General features: G+C 42.9%; 1 protein-coding gene across 1 annotated transcript in view; it reads right to left on the bottom strand.

Annotated features, from left to right (window-relative positions):
* otog (otogelin) overlaps nucleotides 1-23,172 on the bottom strand; it is a 190,090-nt gene that overhangs the window by 62,173 nt on the left and 104,745 nt on the right. The window contains exon 34 of the mRNA XM_069922075.1: nucleotides 3,852-3,969. Within this exon, the coding sequence (XP_069778176.1) occupies nucleotides 3,852-3,969 (118 nt within the window). The remainder of the gene's footprint in view (nucleotides 1-3,851; nucleotides 3,970-23,172) is intronic.

Raw genomic sequence — 23,172 nt, 5'->3', positions numbered from 1 at the left:
ATTTCAGTGACAGTTTCAGGTGATCCCCCTGACAGTTCTCCTTTGGCACAAACCAACCCTTTTTCCTCAGGGATAACCCCATTATCTGTTGCTGAGACACCATCGGTGGTGTCTGCCCACAGGCAAGATTCTAGCTGAGCACCGGATACATAGCCAGTAGGATCAGCCAGTGATGAGATGTTACCTGTTTGAGAAAAGTAGCAAGTTTGTGCTCTGGTTCCGTTTTCTTCATCCCCGTGAAGATCCAAAAGAGAAAAACTCCCTCCAGCAAGGACAATATGTAGTGACAAAAAGACTGTGTGTGTTTTTCCAGTTTAGTGCATTTTCAAATTAGATTGGTTTGTATCTATAGTTTAACGTTACGAGTTGATGTTTAAAATTCACTGCAGTATCCACAAGCATTAGCAGATTAAAGTTGAGCTTTATAGTCATTTTAAAATATGCAGTCTTGGTATGAAGTAATTCGTATTTAAAACTATAGATAAGCACAAATTAATTTTGTGGGTGTTATGTGAACGTGCATGCCTGCGTAACGTCGTGTTATGTTTTACATTGCGTTTCGGTGGGTGCCATTTTGAACTAAACGAAGTGACTCCAATCCACGTATGTTAAAATTTAATAAAGAGTAATACATGACATAGGGAAAGAGACAGGACAGGTGATAGAAATATGTGTAGGGTCCAGCGATCATAATACCATTAGTTTCAAGTTAATTATGGAAAAGGATAGGCCTGGACCTCAGGTTGAGATTCTAAATTGGAGAAAGGCCAATTTTGAGGAAATGAGCAAGAATGTAAAAGGTGTGCATTGGGATAAGTTGTTATCAGGCAAGGATGTGCAAGGTGAAGGAGGACCTTCAAGGGTTAAATTTTGAGTACCGAGTTTGTATGTTCCTGTCAGGATTAAAGGCAAAGTTGGAAAGCAGATTATAGGCAACATGGGGCACATGAGGTACTTGAGGAGTATAAAAAAAATGCAAGAAAAAACTCAAGAAAGAAAGCAAGATGGCTAAAAGGAGACACGAGGTTGCTTTGGCAGAAAATGTTAAAGAAAATCCCAAGGATTTATGCAGGTACATTAAGAGCAAAAGGATAGAAAGGGACAAAACTGGTCCTCTTGAAGATCAGAGTGGTTGAAACCAAAAGAGATGGGGAGATTTTAATTTTATTTTTCTCAGGAAACAGGCACAGAGACTAAGAAAACAAGCAGTGAGGTCATGAAACCTATACAGATTAAAGAGGAAAAAATGCTAGTTGTCTTAAGCCAAATAAAGGTGGATAAATTTCTAGGACCTGACAAGATATGCAGCTTGAGGGAGGCTAGTGTAGAAATTGCAGGGCCTCTGGCAGAAATATTTAAAATGTCCTGAGCCACGGGCGTGGTGCCAGAGGATTGGAGGGTGGCTCACGTTGTTCCATCGTTTAATAAAGGATCCAAAAGTAACCATGGAAATTATAGGCCAATGAGCCTGACAATTATTTGGATAGCCAGGGACTGATTAGGAATAGTTGACATGGCCTTGTTTATGGTAGGTCGGGTTTAACCAATTTTAATCAATTTTCGAGGAAGTTACCAAGAAAGATGATGAAAGAAAGGCTGTGGATGTTGTCTACATGGACTTTATTAAGGCCTTTGACAAGGTCCCATATAGGAGGTTAGTCAGGAAGGTTCGAACACTAGGTATCATGATGAAGTAGAGAAATGGATTCAAAAATGGCTGGATGGAAGAAGCCAGAGAGTAGTGGTGGATGATGCTTCTCAGAGAGGAGGCCTAGTGGTGTGCCTCAGAGATCGGTGCTGGGACTATTGTGGTTTATCATCTATATCAATGATCTGGATGTTGTGGTAAGTTGGATCAGTAGGTTTGCAGATGACTTTAAGATTGGAGGCGTGTGAACAGCAAAGGTTTTCAAAGCTTGCAGAGGGATCTGGACCAGCCGGAAAAGTGGGCTGATAAATGGTAGCTGGAATTTAATGCAGACAAGAGTGAGGTGTTACATTTCGGAAGGACAAACCAAGAAAGAACATGCATGGTAAATGGTAGGGCACTGAGGAGTGCAGTAGAGCAGAGGGATCTGGGAATTCCCTGAAAGTGGTTGATTGGATTGTATAGAGAGCTTTTGCCACACAGTACAGGCCTTCATAAATCAAAGTATTAAGTACAGAAGTTGGGATGTTATGTTAAAGTAAAAGACATTGGTGAGGCCAAATCTGGAATATTGAGTGTAGTTTTCGACACCTGACTACAGAAAGAATCAATAAGACAGAAAGAGTGCAGAGAGGATTTACTAGGATGTAGCCCGGACTTCAGGAACTGAGATACAGAGAAAGGCTAAACAGGTTAGGCCTTTATTCTCTGGAGCGTAGAAGAATGAGGGAAAATTTGATAGAGGTGTCTAAAATTATGACGAGGACAGACAGAGTAAATGTAGATAGGCTTTTTCCACTGATGGTAGGTGAAATACAAACGAGAAGACGTTAAGAGTGAAAGGGGAAAGGTTTAGGGGGAACAAGAGGGGGAATTTCTTCACACAGAGAGTAGTGTGAGTGTGGAACGATCTGCCAGCTGAGATGGTGAATGCAGGCAGAAGAAGAATTTGGACAGGTACATAGATGGGAGAGGTATGGAGGGCTATGAACTGGGTACAGGTCAGTGGGACTAGGCAAAAAAATGGTTGGGCACAGACTAGAAGGGCCAAAAGGTTTCTGTGTTTATAGTGTTCTATGGTTTTACGTAATGGCAGAGTCTGGGCAGGAGAATGTATTCCCCCCTCTGGCTGCACTGGTTAATGAAGACACTCTCACATTTCATCTCCCACCAGCAGTAACATTCTCCTTAAATCCTGGTCCATGCCATCCATGCCATGATTGACAGAAAATGCTAGAAACTCTCGGCAGGTCAGCATCTGCCGAAAGAAGTTAAACATTTCAAGTGCAGAAACCTTCATCAGAACATTTTTGATAAAAGAATCCTGGACCTGAAACATTAACCCAATCCGTTTCTCGAGATGTTGACTGACCTGATGAGTGTTTCCGGGATTTTCTGCTTTTAATTCATTTTCCAGGATCTGCAGCTATTCTGATTTTCTTTACTTTGACAACCATGTAATATTCAAATGCCTCTTCAGAATTTCTCACATCTCAAAAAACCTCTGTTAAACAAGAAAGCAGGCAGACACGGAGGTAGAGTACAATAACCAAGTGCTGAAGCGTTGCCGCATCAGGTCTGAAATGTTGGTTACCCTTTACTTCCTATGGAATGGTGTGTGACCTGCTGAGTTTCTCCAGCACTTAGGTGTATTGTGTTATGAACCTCTTATTCACAAATAACTTTCTCATAGAGCTAAAAAGCCAGCAGGTTAGACCCAGGTTTATTGGCACATCAGCCTGAAGAATTAAATGTTGGCAATAATAATTCTGTAGGCATGGTGGTTGAAGTAAAAAAAAACACACAAAATGCAGGAGAAGCTCAGCAGGTCAAGCAGTGTCCTTTATGTAGCAAAGGTAGAAATACATGACCAGCGTTTCGGGCCTGGGGCCTTCATCGAGGTATAAAAGTGCATCAAAGTGTCGGCATTTACTGACACAGCTCCCACCCAGGCGGCAGACAGCAGCAGCTCAGAGACAACTTGAGGCAATGGTCTGCCTGCATCTTACCCTCTCCTCATATCACACTTCATTTCATGCTAGCAGAATCTGATGTAGGTTTAGCCATAAGATTCAAAATACAAACAAAAAGTATTTGTTGTTTAAAAATAAAATCATTCACTCTTACTGCTTTATAAATGTTAATGAAATATTGTATCTTCAGTCTATCTAAAAGGGTAGTAGAGACATTTATCCCCATATACCTTGGTAGAGCTTCACAAATCTTGCCTGCTGGGTCTCTGCATGTTCTGATACAAGGACTAGCACAAGTCTCATAGCGCCACTCGCAGGTTGAATGAACTGGAGACAAAATCTTTGCATCTGTATGAAAATACAAACATTCATTTCATTTGAGACTCCCTTTACAAAAGTACATTATGCAAAACATCTTTAAAAATCGGAAATAACATCCAATATGCACTTTGTGTTCCATGCAGATGCTGCATGCTCAAGTTTCTTGGAAAAACTGAAATTGTAAACACATCAAAATTACAAAAGTGGTTATTTGGTATCTACCCTTTAGAGGAAATGGAGACACTCCATTCTCCCTTACATCCACAAAATAAACCTATCACCTTCATTTTCTATTTTACCCTTTTACTTAACAGTCCAAAATTGTTTTGTTATAAAATGTTCCATGTTGTTTGATTCCACTTTCTGATTTAAATTTTGCTAAGTTTGTGTCTGCATCCCAACTGAAACCCTCATTCTTGCCTTCTTCCTCCTCACCTTTACACCAGCTTGAGTCATCTCAACTCTAATCTCCCCTCTCTACTGCAATCTCTTGCAGTCAAAGGGATGTACACCGCACAGAAAGACACTTCCATCTTATCCATGGTGAGCAAGGTGTCTTACTGAGCTCCTTTAATTTACCTGTATTTGCCTCATATCCTAAACTTTTCTTCTCTCTGTACCTGGAAAGATGTATTTTGAAATGTAATAGTCCCTGCCTCTATCCCATCACACTCCCTACAACCCCTATCCCTGCACACCATCTGTGTGAAAAGGAATGCCTCTCAGATTTCCCTTAAATCTTTCTCCTCTCACCTTGAGAAATGTCCTCTCGTTTTAGACTTGCTACTTAGAGAGAATAGCCAATGCGAATCATGACTTTATACAACTCTACAAGGTCAACCTTCGGCCTCCTTTGCTCCAGGGAAAGCCTACCCAGTCTCTTGTAATTCACACCTTTGAATCCTGCCCATATCATATCGACACCCTCTCAAGTTTAAGTTTAACTACACCCTTCCTTAAGTATGCTGACCAGAAATGTGCACAATATTCCAGGTATGTTCTCACCCACATCTTTACAAATGCATATGGAAAATTTTTGAAGATGTTCAACAGGTTGGATGAGTATAGTATTTCCTTTTGCTTGGTGTTCAAAAGCAAAAAAAAGTCAGAAATGTCAAAATCATTATCACATCTGAAAAGGAATTTAAAGAGACAACGTTCCCAGAACTTCACACATCATGGAGTTGGGGAAGGAACTAACACTGATGTTAAAGAAAGAAACCAAAGGGTATAGGTCAAAAAAGGAATTGAAGCTTGTGCTGATTCAGTGTTTTTAAAAACAATGGAAGGCGGGCGGGCCACCTGAAGCATTTACATCCTGGACCCCTCAGACCCAAAACATATAGCTGTTTCCTTTCTTCTGATGCTGCCTGGCCCGCTGATTGTTTCCAACATTTTCACGGACATTAACTGGCTCAAATTGAACAACTTGTTTCTATGCCAAATATTTATAAAATGAGTGTGAACATCTCACATTGTTGTGTAATAATGCCACTTAAAGAGTGTAACCGGAAATATTTTTTTCTGCATATTCCCAAGTATGATTTCCTAATCCTTTGTATAACAGGAATCATTTGACCACCCATGAGACCAATTTATTTCAGAGAGTAAACTCAATTGTGATGTGGAGCAACACTCGAAGAATTTTTTTATGGCTCACTGCTACTTCTCTCAGAAAGATTGTGGGAGAGATGAACAATCAAGCTGACAAATTTCAATGCAGCTCTTGGTGAAATTACATCTTTTTCTTTGGCACCAGTAAAACATGGCTTCCAGAATGGGACAAATACCCAAATATCATGGTTCAAAATAACAACCCAGTGAATTTAACTCTACATTCACTTTAATAATGTCTTACATATAGATATGAAAATGTTATAAACCAACTCAGGATAGGCATTTTCCTGGTGTTATTCAATGGACACTGATCAGATTTAAAGTTTGTTCCTCAGAAAAATCAGGATTAATGTTCAGCAAATGATTCCACAGCTGGAGTGTAGAGATATTTATCTGAAATCATACTGGTGACAGAGAGTAGCACCTGTTGGAAAGCAGCTCTTATTACATGTTCATCATGAAAATAATTAAGCCTCTTTTATGCACTCCATTTATTAATTCAGAAGATGCATAAAAGTATAAATACCACAGAATATTATGGTATCAACAATATTCAGATAAAAATAAACCATTAATGCCAGAATTATGAAATGCAAAACACCAAATGTTGAAGTATGCTGCTTCATTAATTGAACCGCTAAAATATTTGTGTATGAACCTGTTTAGATATTTTGGGGGGGATAAAATCAATCTAATGTTCTCACAATTTGCTTCTTATTGCCAAGCCAACATTAATACAGGTATGAAATTATTTACTTTTTGCAAGATTTCTGTGTAACTTCTGAATGTAAAGGTGCAACTGTGCATGGCCAACTGATCCAAAAAAATGGATCTCTTCACTGGGGGCTTCTTTCACCTGAAAGGCAGGATGAACCAGCTCAGAGAGCCATTTTTTGTTGTACACTGGGAAGATCTGCTTTTTCAATCCACAGCACCTTTGAAGGATGATATGCATTTCAATGGTATAGCACAGTCGTTTTCAAACTTTTTCTTTCTACCTTAAGTAACCCTATGCCATAGGTGCTCTGTGATAAATAAGGGATTACTTAAATTGGTATGTGAGTGGGGAAAAACAAAGGTAATAGACAATAGGAGCTGGAGTAGGCCCTTTGGCCCATCGAGCCAGCACCGCCATTTTACAGATCATGGCTGATCACTACCATCAGTACCCCTTTCCAGCCTTATCCCCATAACCCTTAACTCCTTTGCCCACTAGAGTCTTAGCTAACTCTCTTTTGAACATAATCAGTGAATCTGTCTCTACCACCCTCTGTAGCAGAGCATTCCACAGATTCACACTTCTCTGGGTAAAAAAATGTTTTCTCATCTCCGTCCTAAAGGGCCTACCCTGTATTCTTAAACTATGCCCTCTAGTCCTCGTCTCCCCCATCATTGGGAACAAGTAATCCGACTTCACGTCTATCCCCCTGATAATTTTGTATACCTCAATCATATCCCCCCTCATCCTTCTAAACTCCATCGGATACAAGTCCAGTTTTTCTAGCCTTTCAGCATATGTCAACCCCGCCATCCCTGGAACTAACCTTGTAAATCTGCGCTGCACACCCTCTATAGCTAGTATGTCCTTCCTCAAAATTGGAGACCAGAACTGGACGCAATACTCCAGGTGGGGTCTCACCAGGACCCTGTACAACTGCAGAAGGGCGTCTCTGTTCCTATACTCCAATCCCCTCTTCATGAAAGCCAACATGCTATTAGCCTTCTTCACAGCTTTCTGAACCTGCATGCTAGTCTTCAGTGACCGGTGAACAAGTACTCCCAGATCCATTTGCTCCTCCCCACTCCCTAGCTTGTCTCCATTTAAATAATACTCAGCCTTCCTATTATTGCCCCCAAAATGGATAACCTCACATTTGCTTACATTGAACGTCATCTTCCATTCAGTAGCCCACTCCCCCAACCTGTCCAAGTCCCTCTGCATTTTCCTGACATCCTCCTCACACCCCACACCGCCACCCAGTTTCGTGTCATCTGCAAATTTGCTCAAGTTATTAATAATCCCCTCATCCAAATCATTTACATAAATTACAAACAACTGAGGACCCAATACTGATCCTTGCGGCACTCCACTCGTCACATCCTGCCATCCTGAAAAAGACCCGCTTACCCCAACCCTTTGTTTCCTATTTCTTAACCAATTTCCTATCCATGACAGCACCTTACCTCCAATACCATGCTCCCTGATCTTCCCCACTAGTCTCCCATGCGGTACCTTATCAAAGGCCTTCTGGAAGTCCAAATACACCACATACACAGGCTCTCCCAAGTCCACCCTCTTTGTCACATCCTCGAAAAATTCCAGAAGGTTAGTCAAGCATGACTTACCCTTAAGGAATCCATGCTGACTAGCCCTTATACTATTATTTCTGCCTAAGTGTTCTGCTATTACTCCTTTTATGATAGACTCCAATATCTTCCCCACCACCGACGTCAGGCTGACCGGTCTATAATTTCCCGTTTTCTCCCTCCCTCCCTTCTTAAAAATCGGCACCACATCAGCCACTCTCCAATCCTCAGGGACCTCCCCCGAATCTATGGAACTTTGGAAAATGTCAACCAGTGCTTCCACAATTTCCATAGCAACTTCTTTAAGCACCCTGGGATGCAGGCCATCAGGCCCTGGGGATTTATCAGCCCTCAGTCCCAACAATTTACTCACAACCTCCTGTTTCTGGATCCGGATATCCATTAGATCCCCTACTTCCCCAGGAAAGTTCCCCAAGTCTCTTGACACCGCATGACCATTACCCCCTAACTGACCGTAACCTATATCCTCCTTGGTGAAGACAGTTGCAAAGTATTTGTTAAATTCCTCAGCCATCTCCTTGTTTCCGGTAATAATTTCACCCTTTTCCATTCTTAATGGACCAATTTTGGACCGAACCAATTTCTTCCTCTTCACATATTTTAAAAAGTTTTTGCTATCCTCCATTATATTATTTGCTAATTGAGAACCACTGCTCTCGACCCAATTGTTACTGAAATATTTTGCTTGAGAAAAATTGTCATTGGCCCATTTCTTTTGGAGTTATGAAACCGTGCAAATAACCAGTCAATTAGGTACAATTAAAACAGTGGTTTTCCACCTTTTGCTTTCCACCCGCATACAACCTTAAGTAATCCCTTACTTATCACAGAGCACCTATGGCATAGGGTTACTTAAGATGGTATGAGAGTAGAATTAGGAACACCTATGGCACAGGGATTATTTAAAGTAATATATGAGTGAAACTAAAAAGTTTGAGAACCACTGGTCTATCAGTTTGAATACTGATGAGTAAGAACTTTGAAGAATCATTTTGCTTGGAAGCTGTGACTTGTATTACCAAATACTTCTGCATTTATAAATCTAGAATAGCCTCACAAAACTTCCAATTGGACCAACAAATGTTCTAACTGTCTACATTCCTGAACTCAAACATGCCAACAACAAAAAAAAATCCAGAATAATTCTAGAGTTGCAAGGGTAGCTGCATGAAATGTCTTTGAGTTGGATTAATTTGCTGGACTTATTCATTGAAAGAATAAGTGGTGAACTTACTGAAACCCATTAGATTTTGAAAGGCTTTTGATGAAATCAGGCAGTTAGGCCTGAGATAAAGGAGAAGTACCTTTAGTCATACAGTTGTAAAACTAGAATTTTCTCCAAAGATGCTCAATCTATTAAGTATATATCATATAAAAGTCAATTAAAGAATATGGAGAACAGGTAGGAAAGTGAATTCTTGTAGATTCAACATCAAGTTATCATGATTTCTGCCATCTGATTGTACAAGTACAACCCAACAAAACAGCATTTTCTGGTCCTCAATGCAATACACGCAGACATAGAACCAGACATAACTCACATACAGACAAACAATACATATGCAGCACCAGTGTTTCATCTATGTAAATAAATAAATACATATATTTTATTTCATGGATATGAGAATCTCAGATGTGACCAGTTCCTTTGGTCATTCAGCATTCTCACTACCTGTGGGAAGATACTGTTCCTCAGCCTGGTGGAGCTGGCTCTGATCCTCCTGTATATCTTCCCCGATAGGAGCAGCTTAAAGATGCTGCGTACAGGATGGAAGGGACCCTCAATGATTTTGCACACCCTCTCCAGATAACGATCCCAGCAGATCACGTTGATGGGGGGGGGGGGGGTGTGGGTGGAGCATGTTAGGGAGATTCCAGTAATCCTCCTAAATGCCAGAGCAGACCCAAAAGGCTACATATACTTCTGCTTTTATTTCTTTGTTTTTAATGCAAGGGTCCAATAAAGATTCAACACAACCCAGGGTACGTGGATATTTAAGCAGTGATAACATTTGCTTAAGATCGTCAGGTATCCAGGTGGCTGGGTGGGAGTCAGGAGAGGGAAAGGGAAAAGGCAGACAGTGCAGGGTACATCTGCGGCATTTTTTTAATAAATAAAAAATATAAAACTTACACAATTACAGTGAAAAATTGGGCCTATGGAAAATAACGCTTCTTGTGAGAGGTTTGCAGCAGTTTGGCCAACCTCTCACTAGATCTAGCCTCTGTGGTCGCCATGTTGGCTGGTGCCCAACGTCTCATGAGAGCTGGCCTTCGTGGCTGCCATGTTGAGATATTTCACCGCATTTGAACTCCTTGTGTCCTGTTTTTTCTAATTCTGTTACTCAATATTCTGACCAACAGACAGATTTTAGAGGCCAGTACAGTCCGTAGGGTGCTCGGGGTCCCAGCAGCAGAGAATGAGAAGGATTTGGAGACAGAATGAAAGGAAATCGATCGTTTTACTCTTCGATATCACAGGTAGGGCAATTCTGACATACATCCACTCCAAGATACGACCGGTAATCCAGAACGGATCACAGACATATATCGGGAGTACAGTTTTGGATACTGCTGAGGGGGATGACCTTCTCGGGACAAGTCACAACAGTCAGGACTCTGGCACAGAGTCTGGCCCTGTGGCTAAGAAAGGGAGGGAGGGAGGCAAAGAGGTGAGCTATAATGATAGGGAATTCAAATGTGAGGGGGAACAGCTAAGTGTTTCTGTGAAAGAGATCGAGAATCCCAGATGACATGTTGCCTCCCAGAAGCCAGGGCCCAGGACAGCTCAGATTGTGTTTACAACATTTTCAAGTGGATGAGCAGCCAAATGTCATGGTCCATGTGCAGGGACCAATGATGTGGGTAGGAAGGGGGATGAGGTTCTGCAAAGACAGTTCAGGGAGTTAGGTGTGACATTGAAGGTCAGGACATCCAGGTTGGTGATCTCAGGACTGCTAGGTGTGCCACATACTCTTGAGGTTAGAAATAGGAGGATAATGCAGCTCAACTCATGGCTAAAGGGATGGTACAGGAGGGAAGGCTTCAAATTTCTGGTTCATTGGGGCTCTCTTCCAGGGAAAGTGGGAACTGTCCGCATCTGAACTGGACTAATAACCTTCCTGGGAAGTTTGCTAGTGCTGTTCTGGGGGCAGGAGGGGAAGGTTTAAAGCTAGATTTGCAGGGGGGTGGGAACCAGAGTGCAGAGCAGATAGTGGAGAGGAGGAGTACAAAAAGATCTGAAGACTGCATATAGAGACAGAAATCAAAGTGTGGTGCATGGTGGAAATTATGTTCTTGGGCGCATCTATTTCAATGCAAGTATTGTAGGAAAGGCAAATGAGTTTAGAGTGTGGATTGGCACCTGAAATTAGGACATTGTGGCCATAAGTGAAACTTGGTTGCAGGAGGGGGAAGGACTGGCAGCAGGGTTCCACTGTTTCAGATGCAATGGGTTAGGATTAAGATTGCAGATGAAAGGGGGAGGAGTGGCATTGCTTGTCAGGAAAATATCACAGCTGTGTCAGATTCAAGCGTTCACCACTGAGGCTATATGGGTTGAGCTGAGGAATCCAAACAGTATGACCACATTAATGGAGTTGTATTGTACACCACCAACTAGTCAGCAAGAATTGGAGGTGCAAATCTGCAGAGAGATAGCAGACACTTGCAGGAAACAGAAAGTTGAGATAGTTGGTGATCTTTAACTTTCCATATTGACTGGGAATCCCATAATGTAAAAGGGCTGGATGGCTTAGAATTTGTCAAATGGGTTCAGAAAAGTTTTCCAAATCAATTTATCAAGGCACCAAGAAGAGAGTGTACAATACTGGATCAGATCTCCTATCAGAGAATGGGATAGAACAGGTGACAAAAGTATGGTATGTGTAGGGCAACATTTTGGGTCCAGTGATCATAATTACACTAGATTCAAGATAATTATGGACAAGGATAGGTCTGGTCCTTGGGTTGAGATTCTAAATTGGCGAAAGGCACATTTTGAGGAACTTCAAGGATTAGGAAAGCATGGATTGAGCTAGGCTGGTTTCTGGCAAGGATATGCTCAGTAAGTAGAAGCTTTCAAAGGTGAAATTTTGAGAGTACAAAGTTTTAAAGGCAAAGTTAACAGAAATAAGGAAATGGATTTTGAGTGATTTTGGAGATCTAGTTAAGAGGAAGCAGGGTATATAGCAGATATAGGCAACAAGGAGCAAATGAGGTACTTGAGGAGTATAAAAATGAAGGAAAAACAAAACGTGCAAAATTAGGAAGGCTAAAAGAAGACATGAGGGTGATACAGCAGACAAGATTTAGGAAAATCCTAATAGCTTCTAAAGGTACATTCAGAGCAAAATTATAGTAAGGAACAAAAATTGGTCCTCTTGAAGATCAGAATGGCCAGCTATGTCTAGAGCCAGAAGAGATGGGGGTGATCTGAATTGGGTTTATTTGCTTCTGTATTTACTCAGTGTCTGAAAGCAAGTTAAACAAGCAGCAAGGTCATGAAAGGTGAAAGAGGAGAAGGTGCTTATTGTCTGAAAATGAATGAAGGCGGATAAATCTCCAGGGTATTCCCTTGGATCTTGAGGGAGGCTAGTGCAAAAATTGCAGGGATCCTGGCAGACAGATAGCCAGAGGATAATTCTGTTGTTTAAAAAAAGACTCCAAAATTGGAAATTGTAGGTCAGTGTTACTGACATCATCAGTAGTTAGTAAATTATTGTTCTTAGAGATCAGATATGAATATTTGGACTGATTAGGGATAGTCAACATGGTTTTGTACATGGTAGGCTATGGTTAACAAATTTTATATAGTTTTTTGAGGTTACTAGGAAAGTTGATGAAGGAAAGGCTATGGATGTTGTCTCTATGGACTAAAGCCCTTAAACAAGGTCCCACACGGGAGGTCCAGTCACTTGGAATTCCTGGTAATATAGAAAACTGAATTTGACACTGGCTTTGTGGGAAAAGCCAGAGTGGTAGTGGATTTCTTCTCTGATTGGATGCCTGGGGTATGCCCCAAGGATCACCGCTGGGTCCATTGTTATTTGTCATCTATATCAATGATCCAGATTCTAGATGATAAATTAAATCAGCAAGTTTGCAAATGACACAAAAATTGGAGGTGTACTGGACAGTGAGGAAAGCTTTCAAAGCTTGTAGAGAGATCTGAACCACCTGGTAAATGGGCTGCAAAATGGCAGATGGAATTGAATGCAGAAAAGTGTGAGGCATTAAACAATAGGGCTCTGAGGAGTGTGGTAGAACAAAGGAGTACAGGTACATAATCCCTGAAAGTGGTGTCACAGGTTGATAGGGTCGTAAAGAGAGCTTTTGGCTCATTGGCCTTCATAATCCAATGTATTGAGTAGAGGATTTTTTTTATTGTAAATTTGTACAAGACATTGGTGAGGCCAATTTTCACAGAAGTGGGTCCATAAATTTTGAGCAGAGTTCTAAAGAGGCCATAGCCAAAAAAGGGTTGAAAATGCCTGGTATAAGACATTGGGGAGGCCAAATTTGGAGTATTGTGTGTATTTCTGGTCATCTAACTACAGGAAAGATATCAATAAAATTGAAATAATGCAGAGAAGATTTACTACGATGTTGCTGGGCTTGAAGAACTGAATTACAGTGAAAGGTTAAACAGGTTAGGACTTTATTCCCTGGTGCGTAGAGGAATGAGGGGAGATTTGATGGAGGGATACAAAATTATGATGGGTATAGATGGAGTAAATGCAAGTAGGCTTTTCCCACTAAGGTTAGGTGAGATACAAACCAGAGAACATGGGTTAAGCGTGAAATGGAAGTTGAGGGAGAACATTAGGGGGAATTTCTTCAGAGGTGGGAGAAGGAAGGGAAAGTAAATAGGAGACTTTGCGACATGCCACAAAAACATCATTAGATGTTCTTTTATATCTGATTATTGTTTTCATGAAACAGCTTGTTCATTTGAGGAAATGCAGTTTTAAAACAAAGGTTAACATAAAAAAAAGCTCATTCTTAGAGATTGTTATTCCAAGTGCTAAAATTACTTTTAATAGTCTTATGAGCACAAAACCACAGGACAAATATATCATTTCTTAAATGAAATGTAGCCTCAAACCATATCTTAATAAATAGCCTGATCATACTGAGCCTTAACTCGCAGTTTGTTGGAGAACCACTGACTATTCTCTGGTCACCAACTTTACAGTGAAGTCAGATGCCAATGTGTCCAACCTTTTACTGTGACACTAGATTCACCACCACATCCAGCAAAGACACAATGGGCAGAGAGGCCTGATACACTTCCATGATTGGCATACGCACAGCCACATTGCTCTGAAAGGAGGCATTCAACCTGGATTTTAAAAAAACACGGTTGCAGGTGAATGATATAACTTGATTAATTGGTTTACTTCTTTTTATTGGTTTCCATTAATTTCATGTTGAGAATGTATTTTTGAGGGAGAGCCTTGGGAAATGCCACCCAAGGCTGGCCCACAAGTGAATCTCAGGCACAGTAGGTCGGCTTGGCTGGTGCTCAATTTTCAAAATCAATCAGTGCAACCAAGCCTGGTCATGGTGTTCCATCCCATAATGTTTACTGTGTGCACCAAAGTTCAGGGAGATGATCAAACACATGCATTCATATGATTAGAACACAAATGCTGCCATCTGCTGTAGAGTGAGAGTTATGGTATTATACAGCATGGAAACGGGCCCTTGTTTGCAGATCTGTTCCACTGACAAAATGTTTTTACTATGTTGCTGTGGGATAGTACCTTAACATTAAATATATACTCGCTGTCAAATAGTAAACAATCTAAAAACACAAGACATTACTCTATCTGTTAAATCTTTTCCAAGAACATCCACAAAACTTACTTTTGAAATCATGAGCTTGGTCTTTCTGTTCAATTGTATACAGTGCAATTTGCCAAAACTTGTCAAAACTAATGCCAGAAATTGTGGTTTTTATACATGAATTACTTTTAGTGCTAGTTCTAGTACCAAAACCTGGCAAAGTAATGCATGTCATGCAGGAGATTGATCACTTGGTAACGTTATTTGGGTTGGTTCAATGGTGAACACATTCAAATCAGCAGGCAGCAGTGTTGGAGCCTATTTATATATGAGATACTATTTATTGTCATGTAAAAAACAGAAATGTAATTTTACATCCAATTATCTTTAGTCTGCCATAAGTACAGACAAAAATTGACCATTAACATTGCCCAGAGCCCCATACAGATGGAGAAAGAGTCTCCCTCCCCACCCCCTCCACCCCAAGTCACCGAGTGTTTACGGGATTCGCTTCTGCAGTCACACAAAACTCCAGTTCAGTTCAAACCATCATCAACCCGAGCCCCACAATGAGGAAGCCTTCAATGCCCAGGGTCTTTTAGGAGCCTTCCTTGTCCTCCGTATCCTCAAGCAAAAATTAATCAAACATTGAAATCATGGATTACAGCAGAGTAAAGGACAATATTATCAGCACAGCCAAGTAGCACTCTTACACACTAAGAAATGGACTTGCTCTGTTTGGGTTTCACCAAGATGATCCAATTCAGATTTCAAGACAATTTGAGCCCAAATACGTCAAAAGAGCTGGATTGCAGAAATGAAGTGAGTGTCACTCTCACTGACATAATGACAATGCTTCAAGAGTAGCAAAATTAAAGGGAATGGCAAACAGCCTAAAAGAGGACAGTAATGACTGTTTGAGGCCAACTATTGCTGCAGTAATTTCTCAAGATTGTGTCCTGGGATCAATGATCACCACTATAGCATCAATAATAATTTTCTCTGTATAGGCCATTAAGAGGTATTGTTTATAATTCAGAATATTTAATTCAATTTGTAGCTCATCAAATAATAAAGTAGTCTTTGCATGCAAACCTAGGCCACATTCAGCCATGAACAATAAGTGGTACTAATGTTCAGACGACATCTCCTAGGCATTGGACATTTCCCAACAAGAAAGAGTCCGTGAAGGCACCAGTGCATTACAATCACCAGGTCCTTCTTCGCCACCACCAAATGAAATAATTGATCAAAACTTAACTGGACTAGTCATCTTTTAGCTTTCTGAGGAGTTCAGGAGGTGGAGTATCCCAGGGAAATAAGTAACTAATGTCCCCAAAGCAGTTCCATCAACAACACACAAATCAAGTACATCTGCATGCTCCAAGAAGCTTGAACTGATTTGGGAACGAGGCTGCAGTCCTGGCAGAGATTTTGGTGAGATGCTGGACAACTGAAAGACAGCTACTGTTTGCTTTTTCCTTGGAAAGGTAATAGGAATAAACCAGGCATCCACAGGCTTACATCAAAAGTGGGAAAGTTATTGAAAGGGATTCTGAGGGACAAGATTTGCTTGTAATACAAAAGGTGAGGAAGAACTAGGAATAGTCAGAATAACTCTCTGCTTGGGAAATCATGGCTTGTAGCTGCGTGCTACTTGAAACAAGACACACAGACGTGGTCTAGTCAGGTTAAGCTCTCAGTTTTATTAGGGCTCAAGCCCGACATTTATACTTGCACTGTTCCCGCCAATGGTCCCCCTTGGCTAACGTCACAACATGCATAACAAAAGCGGGTTTCCTGCACCGGGTTCTTTCCTGCATAACAATGCTCTTCTTCCCCATGTGCTGTCCCTGTCTGTTCGCTGCGCAGCAAAGCCAGTGCTATTTTAAGGTCACTGGTCTTTAAGCTGCCCTTGCCGTTCACCTGCCGGTTCGCGGTGCTGCTGTTGGCCTTTGTTTGTGGTTGCTGCTCGGAGTGCTAGCTTGAATGCTGCAGCGGCAGGCCGCCACTTAACCCCCCATTCCCCAGAAATGGGGGTATTGTCCTTGTTATTGTCCTTTGTGCCCGGAGGCAAATTCTTAGCAGCATTTGGTGGCCTACCTCTTCAGCATGGTGCTGGTGAATCGACCGGGTGCACCAGGTCCAGGTGTGTCAGATTCAGCCTGCCTGTGGTGAAGACACCCAAGGAGGACCTCAACACCTTTTTGGTTGAACTCATGTACAGAGCTCCACTATCATCCCCAGGTGCACAGCTGGACGACTCTGCAGCATTCCTCAGAAGACTAAGGGAACGAGTCAGCAACCTGGCCCCGATTCCACCTTCCAGGCACGGACACGCGAGCACCAACATACCCAAAGACCTGCAGGACTCTGAGTATATTTTCATTTGCAGGTGTCCACATCGTCCACAGCTTCAGAAGCCATACGAGGGTCTGTTCCAGGTCATCCGCAACAGTGGGACCACATTTGAGCTGGAGGTCAGAGGCAAGACGGAGGTCTTCACCAGACAGGCTGAAGCAAACACACCTGGACCTGGTGCACTCAGTCGATTCACCACATGGACATAGTAGGACTCTTGCCAGTATCACAGGGTTTCCGCCATCTGTTCATGATGGTCAACTGCTTCACCAAGTAGCCAGAAGCAGACATGTCCACAACATGTTCTGCAGGCTCGAAGTGCTGGGGTGGGGTCTTGGTGCGCTGCTGAACCTTGATTGTTTGGCAATGTGTGCACACCTTTGCCCATCCACTGACTTGTTTCTGCAATCCATGCCACACATATTTCCTGGCCACCAGCCGGACCAAGGTCCTGATGGATGGTTGAGCCAGTCTGTGGATAGAGTCGAAAACCTGTTGTCTCCAAGCCACCAGGATGCTGGGTCTGACCTGACTGGGATGTCCTAGAGCTGCAGTCCTGATATGGCAGTCCTATATTGGAACATCTCCTAGTCTTTCTGCTGCACCTCCGCCAGTGCCATGAGGTCCACTCCCCTCGATAGTGTGTAGATAGTTTGCCTAGAAAGTGCGTCAGCCACCACATTCTCCTTGCCAGAGATGTGTCTTACATCTGTGGTATATTCCGAAATGTAAGTATCATTGCTGGTGGGCTGACCGGGGGTCTGAGATCTTAGCCAAGGTGTAAGTCAGGGACTTGTGATCTGTGAAATCCGTGAAGGACCTTCCCTCTATGAAGTATCTGAAATGGCAGATGGCTAAGTACAGCGCCAGTAGCTCTCTGTTGAAAGTGCTGTACTTCAGTTCTCGAGGCCACAGATGTTTTCAGAAGCATGCCAGCGGCCACCAACTTACTTCGATCTGCTGCTCCAGAACTCCGCCGGTCTCTGTTCCTGAGGCATCCACTGTCAGAACCTTTGGAGAGGCTTCCCTGGGATGTGCCAGGAGAGTGGCATCCGCCAAGGCTTCCTTGGCCTTTACGAAGGCTTCCGCTGACTCCTTGTCCCAGGTGATGTCCTTCGCCTTGCCTGCCATCTGGGTGAACAAGGGCCACATGATCCGGCAGCTGAGGGGATGAACCTATAATAGAAATTGATCATCCCCACGAACACCTGTAGACCCTTGGTCATGTTGGGTCTGGGGAACTTCCGGATGGGCTCAACTTTACTGGGTAGCGGTGTGGCTCCTTTCCTGGTTATCTAGTGGCTCAGGAAGTCGATGGCCTCCAATCTGAACTGGCATTTGGCTGGGTTGATCATCAGTCTGAACTCACTCAGTCAGGTGCAGAGGTTGCGGAGGTGCGCCATATGCTCTTGTTAGTTCCTGCTCACCACCAGGATGTCATCCAGGTACATGAAGGTGCCATCCAGGTCTCGGCCCACAGTGTCCATGAGTTGCTGAAAGGTCTGTGCAGCATTCTTTTTGCCCGAACGGCATTCGGAGGAATTCGAAGAGGCTGAATGGGATGATGATGGCGGTCTTGGAGATATCATCGGGGTATACCAGGATTTGATGATACCCCTGCATGAGGTCCATCTTAGAGAAGATCCTTGCCCTGTGCAGGTTAGCCATGAAGTCCTGGGGTGCAGCACTGGGTACTGATCCAGTGTTGTGGCCTTGTTGAGCCGGTGGTAGTCGCCGCATGGTCTCCAGCCCCCAGTTGCCATGTGCAGGGGAGAAGTCGCATGATGTCAAGGTCCTTCAGCTTCCTAAATTCCTTCACCAGCTGGAGCATTTCCAGAGGAAGGCATCTTCCCCTTGCGTGGACTGGTGGGCCCTGGGTCAGGATGTGGTGCTGTACTCCATGTTGGGGCATCACCGTGGTGAATTTGAGGGGTGAGCACTGCAGGGAACTCGGCCAGGACCCTGGCGTACTCATTGTCCAATTCCTGTAAGGACTGCTGGGAGCCTGGCATCTTTGAGGGGGAAGGTTTGAAAAGTCTTGACATGGACCAATCTCTTTCCCTTGAGGTCCACTAGTAGGCTGTGGGCACGCAGGATGTATGCCCTGAGGAGTGGCTGTTCTACTGTGGTTGTTCTACTGCGGCCAGCATGAACACCCACGAGAAGAGGCTTCCTCCCAACTGCAGATGGGTCTTGTAGGTTCAAATCATGCTGCTGTGGGCAGCCCTCAGCGTGGGGCCTGACAGCCTGTTCCTGGTGTCCTACCCCGATGGGGGTAGGATGCTGACCTCTGCTCCTCTGTCCATAAGGAAGCGTTGTCTGGACTGGCAGTCCCAATTGTATAGGAGGCTGTCTTGGTGGCCAGACGTCGGGGCCATTAGCAACGGCTGGCCCCGGCATTTCCCCAAAACATGCACAGTGGCCTGCACCAGTGGGCTCTGGCACCCCACTTTGGTGGTAGAAACACCGCTGGTCATTGGAATCACCTCCCCTGGGGCTCTGCTGTTCTCTTGGTGCCTCTGCATGGGTTTGGCTGTGGGGTTTAGTGATGAGCCCCACAGACGCCAAGCACTCTCTCTCTCTCTCTTCTGTTTCCACAGAACGACCACTCATGCTGTGACTTTCCAGGGGTCACTGAAATCCACATCAACCAGGAGCAGTTGGATGTCTTTGGGCAGTTGCTCCAGGAATGCCTGCTCAAAATGATGCAGAGCTCGTGTTTGCCCAGGAGGGCCAGCATCTCGTTCATGAAGGCCTGTTCCCTAGCCCGTCCAGGTGGAGCTGGCGTGCCCCTCTCTCATGTCGTGAGAGTCCAAAGGTCTCCATCAGCAAGTTCTTGAAGGTGGTGCCTTCCAATGGGAGCTCCTGGATGAAGTTGGCCACCTGGCCTGATGCATCCTGGTCCACGTGGTAGTACTGGGTAGATTCTGCTGTGATCTGCTGGATCTGGAACTGTGCCTCAGCCTAGTCAAACCATATGCGCGTTTGATTCGTCCAGAAGGTCGGCAGCTTGAGAGCGACCACGATGGCTGCTGCCTGTTTGCTCATCGCTGGGTTTAGATCCCTTCTAAACCATAATGGTAACCAACTGTAGCCGCGCGCTACTCAAAAGAAGACACAGACGTAGTGTAGTCAGGTTAAGCGCTCTGTTTTATTGGAGTTCAGGCCCAACTTTTATATTTGCACCTGTTCCTGCCAAGGCCCCCCTTTGGCTGACATCACAACATGCATAACAAAAGTAAGTTTCCCGCATGTGGGTACTTTCCTGCATAACAATGCCCTTCTTCCCCATGTGCTGTACCTGTCTGTTGGCTGCAAAGCAAGGCCAGCGCCATTTTGGGGGTTGTTGGTCTTTAAGCTGCCCTTGCCGTTCACCCGCTGGTTCGCTTGTTGGAGCCAGTGCCATTGCGCGGGGTGCTGGCCTTCGGTTGCGCTTGCCACCCAGAGCGCTGGCTTGATCGATGTCACAGCGGGCTGCCACTGGCTCACATATTAGACGAGTTGATTTTTGAAGAGGTGATCAAGAGAATTGGTGAGGTCAGGGTGTCAAACATCGTCTGCGTAGACTTTAGAAAGGCCTTTCACAAAGTCCCAGATGGTCATCGAGTCCTGAACGTTAGAACATCAAATGTGGGGTGAGTTAGCAAATTGGATACAGAATTAACTTGGTGGAAGGAGGCAAAGTGTGGTGTTTTTCAGATCGAAGCTCTATGACCAGGAATTGATGCTTGGTCCTCTGCCAGTTTTCGACTTGAGAATGGATGTAACGTGATGAGGAAACTTGCAAATGGCAGCAACATTGGTGATATCGGGGACAACAAAGAATGTTGTTTAAGAACCTTGCATTTATTGAATACAATCGTTGGGACATCGTTTTACAGTTGTACAAAACATACACTTGGGAGTTTGTGAACAATTCTGTCACGACATTGTGATAGTACAGATCTATCACCAATGTACATAGTGTATATAGTTACTGTATCTAGACTGTGCTTACAGCGATTGGCTGAGAGCAAAGCCACGCCTACTGTCTGGGCCTTAAAGGGTTGTGTCCCTACCCAGGTCGGATCATTCCGGACTGGTCGGCCACCTGTGAAGAGCTCCTGTCTTTTGCTAATAAAAGCCTTGGTTTGGATCAACAAGTATTTGATTCTTTCGACGAGCTCTACAGACACCAGAGGAGAAATGTGACAAAGCTTGAGAGGATGCAGAAAAGATTCACAAAGATGTCGCCTACATTGATGGGGTTGAGTTATCATGACAGAATGGGTTTGTTTTTCCTGGAAAAAAGGCCGAGAGGTGCCATGCTAGTCCTACTTAAAATTCAGAGAGCCATCGATAGGTCAGGTAACTGGTATATGTTTCCCATGGTAGAGGGGCCTAAAACTAGCAAGCTTGGGTGTAAAATGTGAGAGGGGAAATATTTCAAGGAGATCACAGGAGTGAGAAAGATCTTTGATAACTCGAATTAGTGCCCAAAGAAGGTGGTGGAATTAAATTGAAACATGTAAAAAGCATTTTGACAGGTATTGAATGAGTAAGGCATAGAGGAATAAAGAATAAATGCAAGCAAGTTGGTATAGTAAACAGACACAATGGTCAGCATAGAAGCACTGGGCCCATTTCTATATCGTACAACCTATGAAACGCGATGACATACATTATCCTGACTTGGTTATATGTTGCCATTCAATCAGCATTATTAAGTATTGACACTCGCTCAGAAAAACTTTCAAAATGATACGTTGCGATTGTGCAAAGTGATAAACTGACACCACCAATTGGGGACAATTAAGGAGGGGGAAAAGCTTTGGCTTTTTTCACCAAATAGCTCATCTGAATAAAATAATATGTGTCAGACAATGCTTCAACAAAATATCTTAAAAGATCCCAGAATGAAATATAGATTATAAAAGTTAACAGTTTATGCATTAGTAATTATGTACATACTTTTTTTTCCAATTTCAAAGGAAAACACATCACCAACTGACTAATGATAAATAATGCTAAATACAGGACTTCCCACGTTCAAAGGTATCAGCCAGTGACTGTGGCATTTGCTAGCTTTCCTCATTTAGAAGCAGATTCAATCAAGCTAAAGAAAAAGTTAGCTTAACTTTTGTTTCTGTTCTGTAGACAAAATATTTGCATTAACATTTTAAATCTGATTTTAAACACTCAAGTATATCAATGCAAACCTGCATTGCAGAACAAGCCAGCAAGAAATAGTGTTTTGGTGTACAAGTATACTACCTAACATCCCAGGGGGAGTGGTAGTTAATTTTATAACCAGGCCTACGTGAAAATAAATAGCAGCCATTAGATTTCTTTCCCAGGTGCTCTAAGTTAAAATTCTTACATTCAATAGTACTATGAAAACTTTCATTTGAATTTTAAGGCACTATTTAAAACAGATGTCGATTTTGTATCAAGACAAGGGGAAATCATTAAATTTAACATGTAAGAAAAATTGAAAGTTTTGGTGATATTGTTATTAGCTACCTTTTAATATTTTATTCAAGATTCAGACACAGCCAATGCATGACTAGTGATGCAGAATCTCTTGAAGCATTGATGTTCAGAGGGAACTTAGGGAACAAGTTTATTGTGGCCTGGAAGTGGGAGTAGATAGGGTGATATTAAATGATCAGGACATGAATGTAACAGTTCCAAAGACATGTTACAGTTGCATAAAACTTTGGAGAATTGTGTGTAGTTCTGGTCGTCACATTACATTCGGATGTTGAGAGCACTGGAGAGAGTGCAGAAGAGGTTCATCTGTGGGTGGCTTGGATTAGACATACTGGCATCAGCAGGCATTCATTAAATATTTTTTCATTTACTAATTTTTTTTAAAGCAGGTGTGTATTGGAATTACAATTTCACATAGTTTCAGTGATTTAAAATCAGGTGACTCACATGAAGGACTACACATTTAAAGTTATTTTCTATGATGAACCCACCTTCAGCTGTAATCATAACACTCAAAATATCACATCAAAATTAATATATTTTAATTAAAACATAGAAAATAAATAATTTTGTAGCCTTACACTGCCCAACAGCACCGGTTCAAAGGTCTTTGCTTCTGCACCGGATAGTTGCCTGGAGCCTTCACTTTGTAAAAACAGATCA

Source organism: Narcine bancroftii, chromosome 1, assembly GCF_036971445.1.
Source record: "Narcine bancroftii isolate sNarBan1 chromosome 1, sNarBan1.hap1, whole genome shotgun sequence".
NCBI lineage: Eukaryota > Metazoa > Chordata > Chondrichthyes > Torpediniformes > Narcinidae > Narcine > Narcine bancroftii.
The sequence above is the reverse complement of the archived record's forward strand: the minus strand, read 5'-3'. Positions and strand labels throughout refer to the sequence as shown.